The sequence below is a fragment of the Coffea arabica genome, chromosome 2c, assembly GCF_036785885.1.
Source record: "Coffea arabica cultivar ET-39 chromosome 2c, Coffea Arabica ET-39 HiFi, whole genome shotgun sequence".
Lineage (NCBI taxonomy): Eukaryota > Viridiplantae > Streptophyta > Magnoliopsida > Gentianales > Rubiaceae > Coffea > Coffea arabica.
In genome coordinates this window covers 40,617,022-40,628,020 of record NC_092312.1, presented here as the reverse complement: position 1 = coordinate 40,628,020, position 10,999 = coordinate 40,617,022, and the positions used below count along the sequence as shown (strand labels likewise).

The 10,999-nt window shown below is 27.9% G+C and overlaps 1 protein-coding gene across 1 annotated transcript; it reads left to right on the top strand.

The window, feature by feature from the left end:
- Nucleotides 1-595: 595 nt before the first annotated feature.
- Nucleotides 596-9,891, top strand: LOC113723758 (probable ADP-ribosylation factor GTPase-activating protein AGD11). Its single transcript, XM_027246738.1, has 9 exons — nucleotides 596-638; nucleotides 1,966-2,049; nucleotides 3,538-3,622; nucleotides 5,160-5,235; nucleotides 7,772-7,935; nucleotides 8,019-8,247; nucleotides 8,356-8,472; nucleotides 8,573-8,668; nucleotides 9,610-9,891. The coding sequence occupies exons 1-9, from the start codon at nucleotides 596-598 to the stop codon at nucleotides 9,889-9,891; spliced, it is 1,176 nt and encodes a 391-aa protein (XP_027102539.1).
- The last annotated feature ends 1,108 nt before the right edge of the window (nucleotides 9,892-10,999 follow it).

Here is a 10,999-nt window from a genome sequence, read left to right as displayed (position 1 = left end):
AAGATCCTAGTCTGTCTGGTAAGTTTCCAACCAGAAAAACTTCCTACTTTTCCAACCATAATCTATTATGATTATCCATCATTGACTTTTGTTTCATGTTCTTGAGAGAGAAGAAGAAAAACAAAGGGAGAATAAGGAAATCATTAAGGAATCCATCTACAATGTGTGGAATTTCTTGAATTCTGATTCATCTTATCTTAAATCTTCTCCTATCTATTTCTTTGTACATATGGTCTTTTACACATCCAACAATTATGCATCACAATTCTTTTGAATTTACAAAATGTATATATATTTAACACTTTGAAAAGTTAATTGATGTATGAGAAAGGCCTTTATTTCCTACATGTATATAATTTTTTCAAAGGCTGATTTCTCATTAACCAATCATTTCAAATCAGATATTGATAGAAGAGTATTCTTGTGATGATATAAGGGTATGTTCTATAACCTTAAATTTTATTTGTCTCTTTTTAATCTATTTTGCATTTCTTCTCTTATGGTTTTCATGTTTTGATGCAGGATAGAAAAGTAGAATGGATTTAATGGTGTTGTAATGCTAGTTTCTTTAAATGGGGTGTCTGTGGGACTAAAAATGTCCGTGGAACAAGGGAATACAAATAGAAACGATGTTTCAGGTAAGCAATTTCTCTTTTGCCATAGATGAAGTTTTCAAGTTTTATTGTAATTGTGAAGAAGATTGTACAAAAATTTGTTTTGATTATAATTGTTTTCTTGACGATGAAAGTCATGTTAATTTGGATTTTATTTTTGACAAGCATTTCTCTTCGAAATTTTACACTAATACTTGTCTCTTGACAAATCATAATAATGAGGATACAAATGATATTTCCATATATTTATAAAACTAATATTACAAAAGTGTTAAAATTGAAATTTTTTCTTTATTTTCATTTCATTAATAGAATTATTCCAAAAATGTGAATAAAAAAATTATAGAACACATTTTCTATGTAATATTTGTGAATCAAATCGGATTGCTAATGCTTCATCGAATTGTAGCACTTCTCCCTCCAGTCAATTTTTGTTCTTGATTTATCTAGTATTTATTCTCAAGTTATATTTAACAAGGCTAGAAAACTTTCAAGTGCTTAATATTAGGATAATGTAACTAAATTTTGAAGGAGGCCTAGTTTCTTGTTCCCCTCGCTTTCTATTTTAGTAAAATTGATAGATTTGTATGCCAAACAATCTACCATCTCAAGGTAAAATTAATTAAAATATTCTCCTATACACTCCAATTAGAAAAAATGAAATTTTGCTATGTAAACATCAATATCACATTATTGGACATAATAATGAATAAATATTTTTTTCTTTTGGTTATGCTGTGATTACATCTTAATAGTTGTGTTTAAACAAAAATGGCATTTTGCTTTTGGATGTTAATAGTTTTACAATACAATAGGAAGTCTTTGGATCATTGATCATATGTATTTTGACTTATACTTTTGTATGACACAATTGTAGATACTATATCTATGAATTCATCAATTTAAAAATTTAGTAGAGTTGAAGGATGATAATTGTGCTAATTTTGTATTACTATTGCTATTATTAGTATCATTCTAAATTTATATTTATTTGATAATGGCCATAATTATTATGTACTAGTGTCTTTCTTTTTTTATTTTCTATTTTATTTTTGCATTTTTTAGTTATCATTTTAGTTGGCTGCTAAATGATTTTTTATTTGACTATAAGTTTATTTCATTAGTTTGAACTACCTAGTTGTAGGAGTTCAATGCAAAAAAATGTTCTCATATTTAGTTGTTAAGGGAGTTTTAAATGATGACTTTATTTTTCTACTGATTTGTGATTTCATTACCAAGATAGAGCTATATTATTAATAGGTACAAAAGTTTGAGTTTAATTATAGTCCTAATTTCAAATTTTTATTTTGTATCTGGTAAATATGTGACATTTCTATCTTTACTTGGTCAGGTTTCTGCCTCTCTGACCTACTACAAATGGAAACCTCTCCAAGTTATAGTTGCTTGTCAAACGAAAGACACAATCTTTCTTCTAGTACGTGATGTCTTATTGCTTAATTTCTGACCTAACCCCAATATTACTGAACCATGAGTATCTTTGACATTATCATTACCTTATAACTTTCACCCTCAAAGATTCTATTTTAGTTTATTTAACTCAAGTTTTTGTAATAAACTTGCTAAGAAATGACATAGAATAACTTGGTTTATATAAATTCATAATAGTTTATCAGAAATCAATAAATAGAAAATATTATCCAACTTATTGAGGCAAATCTTATCTACTGTATTGGGGATTTGGTATAAAAACTTCAGTAATTTCCTTCTACAATTACAATTTGCCTTTTGATTAGGGAATTCTCATCTAGAAGTATTTCTTTTTTTTTTTGGTCTTCTCTCAATTGATTTTAAAAACTTTCTTTTCTTGTATTAAATTTTCATTCATTAATTATGATATAATAATATAATATTTTTTTTGTTTTGTAGATCATGAAAGAAAGTCAATTTGACATTTTTCTTTAAGGCATAGATGGTTCCTTTTACAATATTTATAAATACAGTGATCTAGTTGTCGAGAAAAATAAACAAGAGAAGAAAATTTGGAACACTATTGCTTTATTTCTTATCATCATGCAATATTTTAAATTCTTCAATTGTTGCTGTTAAAGATTGAGCACCTTTTATATTATACATTATGTTTCTTTGAGAAACACAATTATTTTTGTACTTTATTTGGTACTTTAAAAAATGCTAAACTACTACAATGACTAAATCTAACAATTCTAGAGAAATATACAAAATCTTCAGTTTTCTTATTTGAAGACAAGTGGTAATCACCAAATAAGGCTATAGTATTTTGTTGCATAAGATCAAAGACTAAAATCCATGAACACTATAATATTGTGTACTTGATCACTGTGTTGTAATCCTTAATTGGTATCACTTGCTATTTGAGTATATATCATCTATTTTACTTTAATATTTATTTCATTTTTTGAAACTTTATCCTAAGAAAGTAACATTGGAATTCATATTATTTTAGAATAGATTGGAAAAGAGTCATATAGATAGTTTTAGCAATGGTTTAACACTAGTTCTACATGGTTTGCCCTTGAATAGCTATTCTTTCGCAACAATGGTGCAAATCCATTTGATATACTGAATATGAGATTAGTTTAATATATAATTAATCTTTTAAACTTAGTCTAATAGGTGTGAGGTTAATTTTATGGTATTGGTGTATTGTTATAATTTCATATTCATTTAGCCAATTTGGTTAGCACCGTGCATGCCTGTTTATTAAATTGAAATTCTTTACACATGATTGTCAAGTAATCGAGTCAGCATTTACTTAACTCATTACTTAGTTAGAAACAACTAAAGCAATTGCATCATAATTAGTTCACTATCATGAACATTTACAAAGTTAAAATTGCTTCTGTAATGGTTCCTTTTTGTAGTTTTACTTAATTTTAATTTTCTAACTTTAGATGTTATCAAAAATTATCTGTCTACTGATTAGGTCCTCAAAGAAGATTGGAAAGTCTACTAGTTGAACGAGGCAATAGATTTTGTGCAGATTGTGGATCACCTGAACCAAAATGGGTGTGAGTATTAGAATTTAAATTGTTAACTTCTTTGATTTTTTTAGTTTAGATTTTCAATTATTGTGATATTCTTTAGTTTTATATACTTAGGCCGTTTCTAAATAGTATTTATGTTTCTTCATATTTTTTTTAAAGTAGAATAGATATTCTACTACTTTATGTTTAGCTACATTAGCTGATGTCACTATAAAAATTGTCTTTTTTACGAAATTTTATGGAAGGATTAAAGTATGTTTATCTATTACTTGTATGAGTTATAAGCATCTTATGACTTTTTGACATTAAGTGTCTTGAGCAACAATAAACATTTCTAAAGATTCTATTTTTCTTTTTAGAAATAAAATAATGACATGTTTTTTGTATGAAAAGAATCTTTAAGTACCAAGGACTGAAGATGGCTTATTTAAAGTAATATTGTAAATTAGAACTATGAGAAATACCTATTTCAAAGCCAAATTAAGGAAAAAAGAAAAAAAATGAGAGAGGTAATCTTTCTTCTTCCCCCTTGAGTTTTACTTCCTTTTTTCTTTGTTTCTTTTTTCCCTTTGAGTTATATTTCATAGCAAAAAATTCTAATTCTCCCCATTTATAATAGCAGTTCACATTTTCAAATAAATATAATACTTATAAGATGTCTAGAATTCATCTATTCTTATTCTATACATATTTTAGTATCACATGGATGCTATAGAATTTCTTTTTAATGACCTGCCCTGAAATTGAGTCACAAGAATGATGCCATAATTATAGCGATATCATCAGCCAACCTCAAAATTCTCGAAATCTATCCATCATAGCTATAACACATCTATATTGTTTAGACATACGAGATTAAACATCGATACTTAATGGGTTAAATACTTAGAAATCACTCTCTAAGTGTATAGCTTGAATGTCATCAAAAATTTATCTATAATACAAGGACTAAGGACTACTTTAAAATTTTTCTTGTATCAGAATAATGACACCAACTAACTTTCTAGTTTTTATACCTACAATAGTCTGAAATAATTAGTCTGTACTTGGTTAAAGTCATTTAATGTTGAGTCATAGATATTTTAAATCTTATAATTATAGGTCTTATAGTATGATCCATATCACTATTATTGGTCCAAATATGCTGAGAAATGATATAACAAACATAAGTTGGCCATTAAATTTCTTTGGAGCAATATGATTTTATTCAATTAATTATCATGAATATAGTTCTATTTAAAAGGTAGATGCTAATAACATTGGTTTACTCAATTACACCTATAGGAGAATGTAGAGCATTCGATCATTTTGTAAAATAATTAAAAGGAAAAAGAATATTTGCCTTGTAATTATATGGACCGATATCTTACTTGACAATAGAATTTTATACCCAACTATCTGTGACATTTTCTATTCTTCCTTTGTGTTAGTCAAACATGAACTTTAAAGTCTGTAGCTAGATATTTTGTTCCAGTGGTGCTTTGATTTTTATGTATTTCTTTTACTATTGTTTTTACATCCTTTGTCTATGACTCAATAGAACTTATTTCATGATTATCAGATCATTCAATTTTGGAGCTTTTATATGTATCAAGTGTTCTGGAGTTCACAGAAGTCTGGGGGTGCATATCACAAAGGTATTCATCCTATAGGTTTGATATTTCTCTTGACTATGTATTTATATGCTAACACTAGTACTATGATTGTATATTGTGGATTGCATATCACAAAAGTATTCATCATATAGGTTTGATATTCTCTTGACTATATTTATATACTAACACTAGTACTATGATTGTATATTGTGGATTGCCAGTAACTATACTTTAATAAATAAGGTACTACATCAGTTTTTTGTGAAAAAGTTAGAAGCAATTCACATAGCAAAATCAAATATATATCTTTTATTAGCACTAAACTTGTAAAATCATTTATTGTTCAAACAAAATGATACCCTAGGAAGTAATTACCCACCAAAAAGACTTAGTCTAACCCCAAATAAGATGAAGAACTATTGCTTTTGGTTTATGTAATTCTATGTAGAAACGATTGAGCACATCAATCTTATAAAACTAAACCCTTCTTATTGGGCCAAAATTCTAAACTAAAAAAAACACTTCTATAAAACCAAGAATGTGTTTCAATGGTGGATATCAAAAAAATAGTGTAACTTTCTGTACATAGTAGCAAGTAAGGACCAATTAAGAGAACTAAGTTGGTTTTGAATAGTTTTGATTTTCTTGATGGAAAGAGTCAATTATAACTATTCATCTTTTATCTTTATGTCTTGTATTTGATTTTATTAGAAATGAATTATTCAATCTTTATAATGGCTATGCAGTACTGAGTAAGGACATTCATTATTCTCAATACAAGTATCCGATTAACAAGATATAGTCTTAGAGGAAGTTTTAACTTTAGATATTTTCTCTTTATATTTTGATGCTAATGTTTTTTTTCCGCACCCTCCCTCTAGTCTTATTGAAGTTAAGAAAGAAAATTTTATAAGAGTACTCTACAAAAGAAGGCAAATTTTGCAAGGATTTAAACTTTCACAGAATCTATCTTTATTGCTCCAACAAGTATGATTTTATATAAAATTTTAGTCTGAAATTAATTTTTAGTTTATGAGAGACACAAAATAAATTAAAATAAACATTCACTTAATAAGATTTTGATAGCATGGAATATGAAACCTCTAAAGGAGACTTCCTTTTTGAAGTTTAATTCATTTGGGATACTTAGTAACTTCCTCTATAATTTTGTGATGATTTTAAGTTGTATAATTGCGTATATGCTTATAGTTCTTGTTGTAATTTCTTGATCAATATAATTATATTTCAAATTTAATATGATAGATAAAGAAGGAAGATTGAATAGGCTGATAACTAGTAGCAAAGAAACAAAAACTAATTAAATAAAATGTAGGAGTAAGTGGTGACATAAAAAGTGCTGATGAGGTAAGGTTTTGATTTGTTTTAATTTACCTTCTAAGCTTACTTAGGATGACATAAAAAAATTTAAATCAGTAATATGAAATTTTTTTCATTTATCTGTGCTACAATTAATATTTAAGTGTTTGTGACATGCTTATATAATCTCTTTTGTTATGCAAATGTAGGAGTAAAACATTTAAAATTTTCACTTAAATTTCGTTAGGATTACCTGATTAAGATGATATTGCAATTTTTTAAAAGAAAGTGCAAACTATTCTCTAACTAGCATTATTTGCATAGTATTTTATATTTGATGGAATAGTGGATGAAAATGGCAATTGAAAATCAAAAATTTTATGGAGCTATTAGTAGGAACAAAATTGGGAATAATAATATTAATTGAAATCATGTGGCATTCTAATGGCAATTGAAAATATTAGTGTTGGATTTAATGGCATTAACATGAAACACCATGGGGATTCCCTTGATCAAAGAAACCATAAAGAAGTATGGCCTCTTTTATCCACTTAATTTTTCTCTTCTCCTCCTTTATTGTGTCTTTTCTCTGCATTTTACTGAAATATGTTCTATCACTTGTAGGAGTTAAGTTTTGTCTTTTTGGTATCTCCTATTTGTCAAAATATTGTTGTCATTAATATAGAAAAATATTATTTAGCAATCTCACAACAAGAATTATATAGAAATGTAATTTGATAATTTTTTACTTAAGGCAGCATGTCATTTAATTGTAATCTTATTCTTTCTAGTAAAAGACATACTGTATAAAAGTTATATATGTTGTGATTTGGGAATTTTATATAAAAATTATATAAAAGATAAGGATTGCATATAAATATAATTTAATAATTTTTGGTTTAGCCATATTATGGTCGTGTGTCATCTAATTTTAATCTTATTCTCTCTCTCTCTCTCTTCTAGTAAAAAAATTTTGTACATACAAAAGCCATATATGTCGTTATAAGTAAAATTTCTTACCCAACTTTATTTTTATTCAAGAGTATAAAAGTAGATGGAATTACTTTCCTTTGTACTATCACAACCAGAACATGAATGACTATTACCAAAAATTAAGTAGGAAAATGAAGTCACTTCTTTCTATTTTTTGTTCAAAGATTTTTCAAAATTTTCTTAAGTAGATGTAATAATTGTTTGATATCTTCAAAAAATATAAAATTTTTATTAATAAATCATGTTACTATTTGTTCATCATTTGTAGGTTTTATCTGTGAAACTTGATGAATGGACAAATGAGCAAGTTGATACTTTGATTAGTATGGGCGGAAATACTGCTGTAAACTTGAAATATGAAGCTCTTCTTCCAGAAAACTACAAAAAACCAAAACTAGATTCATCCATTGAAGAACGCTCTGATTTTATTAGGTAATTGATGTTTGACAAATAACTGATTAGTAAAATATAAAAATTATTTCTGCAAATCAGCATTTACCTTATGGATGTTTCAGGAGAAAATATGAGTTACAACAGTTTTCTAACTGTGATGAGCTGATGTATTGCACCTTGCCATCGCCATCCTCATCCTATTGCAATTCCGTAAGTTGTAATTACACTTTAGAGAAAAGACAATATGAGAAGCAAACAACCAGTAACCGTATCCATGGTTTGGGTCAAGCATTCCGTAATAGTTGGAGAAGAAGTTCCGAACAAAGATCCACAAAGAAGAGTAACTCAATGGTATGATTTTTCTGTTACTGCAAATTAACTCATAAAAAAAGGATGAATTTTTTTTCACTTTTTCATTTTTTTAATGTAATGAATCTTAGATTGTTGTACTGGATATAGGCAGGTATGGTCGAATTTATAGGACTAATAAAGGTAAATGTGGTTAGAGGCACGAACCTGGCTATTCGAGATATGGTGACGAGTGATCCTTATGTCATCCTCTCACTAGGGAATCAAGTAATTCTCTTTTCTAGTAACACTTTGATATTTTCATATAGTTTAGGTAAAATTTGTTATTTTGTAGTAGAAGCAACATTGATGAGTAAATTTGTTGCAGTCAGTAAAGACACGGGTTATAAAGAATAACCTGAATCCAGTATGGAATGAAAAGCTAATGTTGTCAATTCCAGAAAATGTTCCTCCTCTGAAATTGGTAAGGTGCTATTATTATGAACTTCTTTTTCTTTTTCCTTTTGCTGACTTGTTACATCAATTATCTAAAGTGAGCTAAGTTTTAAAAAATAAGAACTTGTGAGTTTTGCAATTTTAATAAAAACTTATTCAAAATTCAATATGAAATATAATGGATTGCATTTGTAATACAATAATTTCTTATAATTAATTGAAAGGAAGTTTGACATGGAAAAATCATATCAATGTTATTGTCTTTAATTTGTATTTTTAACATCGTTTACACAATGAAAAATTAGTATCATGAGTTGCTTGATCCAAAAATTCAAAGAAATCAACTTTATTGGATAGTCTATAGCTTAAATAACATTATTATGATCTTTATATGTATATATGTATATATATATATACATATTATCAACCAAACTAGTTAAATGAACATTTGAATATGCCATGGTTCACTCCCTCCATTAACAAATAAATTAGTTTCTTCCGTCTATATGTGAATCTAAGTACTCGTTGTATTCTTATATTCAATATGTAAGAGTTCATAGCAATTCTAGTCTCTTCAACCAAATTTATTCTTCTCTCATAGTTAGAAAGCAAAGTCATGATTAAAAAGTAAAGCAATTAAAACTATTTGAAATAACTTCTATAAGTATATATAAGAAGTATTTATAATAAATTAATTAGAAACTCTTGATATTCGAAATCATTAGTGGAAAAGGCCATAATCAGTGTGATTGCAAGAGAACGTAAGATTTAATGTTTTATGTGTGATACTTATAGAGTAGAAGAAAGAGTATTACAATTTTATTTAAGTTTGTGCCTTTTAATAGTTAATATGTCTCATGATATTATAATAAAAAAAGTTTTTGTCTCTACATTATTAAAAAAAATTCTCACTAAACTAATTTGTGACCTTATCTGATTTTTGCATTTATTTTTGACACTTCTATTCAGCTTGTATATGACAAGGATACATTTACAACGGATGACTTTATGGGTGAAGCTGAGATCGACATTCAACCTCTAGTCTCTGCTGCCAAAGCCTTTGAGTCTTCCATACTTCATGAGCCTATGCAACTCGGAAAGTGGAAAGCAAGTAGAGAGAACACCCTTGTAAGAGATGGTATTATTTCCTTAGATGAAGGTAAGGTGAAGCAAGAAATAGCACTTAAGCTCCAAAATGTTGAAAGAGGAGTGTTGGAAATTGAACTTGAATGTGTTCCTCTTACTCAATAGTTGGTGAAAGTTAAAAGGTTAGTACGTTGAATGTTTTAAAGATGTAAAAAGGTTAGCATTTAAAGTTTTTCGAAGTTCTCTTAACCTACCAAGTGCATTAGATCAAATATTCTTTTTATTTTCTCCATGGACTAATAATATTTGCTAGTCCATTAGGTTACTCAGTGGAAAGCAAGTAAAGCCAAATAGTGCATTGAACTAAACTGACCTATGCCCATGTAATGCTTGTATGTTCATTTTCATGATGTGTTTTGTTAGATATTACAGTAAGATATGGTTGTAAAAAAAAAAAGGAAAAAATCAGGGAAAGTCCTCTTAAGGTTTGGAGTGTTTTTGCATTTTGTCCCCTTGACTGGTAGTTAAAGCATTCAAGTAGTAACTGTGGTAACGGTTAACATGTAAAGGACAATGGTATCTCTAATAAAATAATGGATGGACAAAACTCCCTATGGGTTTAGGTCGGGTAATATTGTTTTCCCAAACATACCTTTCTTGGAGGGAAAAAGCCCGCTCTTGCAAATATATTTTGCAAAGAAAAAATGAAAGAAATCATATGCTTAACGATTCTAAAAAAAATAAATTATTTTCAAAATATTTTGTCTAAAAGTTAAAAAAGATATTAATTTATCATATACCGTATAATTTGAACATCCAAGAAATCTCTGTCTGGAATGTTTTAGAGTCCACGATCTTCTTAAGAGTGCTATTTTACCACATCCACAAATTTCTTGATTTGGTTCTTTAGATGTTGTGATGAACAACATCTAGAGGAAGTGCAACAAAATGATTTGAAGAAGTTTGAGACATTTTCTTTCCCTTTTTTGGCTTCAAATGTAGGGCATACAAGTTTAAAGACTTTGATGAATCGTGAAATGATAACACAATATTTCTGGACTTGAAGGGAACTGTTTCTTTATAAATAACAGACGGGGGCATTTTCATCAGAAATTTTAATGGTGTAAATGAGGGGCATTTTCTTCAAGTTCAATGTTTCAATAGATCATTTGTTGAGGTGGACTAACAAAGGGGATAAAGTGTCAAAAAGATAATGTTAGAGGGTAAAGTAGAAAACATCATAAACCTTAAGGGGACTTTTCATGATTTTTCG

Coding starts and splice junctions, on each gene's coding strand:
- LOC113723758 (XM_027246738.1), top strand. CDS start 596: ATGTCCGTGGAACAAGGGAATACAAATAGAAACGATGTTTCAG. Junction 5,236..7,771: donor TGGGGGTGCATATCACAAAG/GTATTCATCCTA, acceptor CATCATTTGTAG/GTTTTATCTGTGAAACTTGA. Junction 8,669..9,609: donor ATGTTCCTCCTCTGAAATTG/GTAAGGTGCTAT, acceptor ACTTCTATTCAG/CTTGTATATGACAAGGATAC.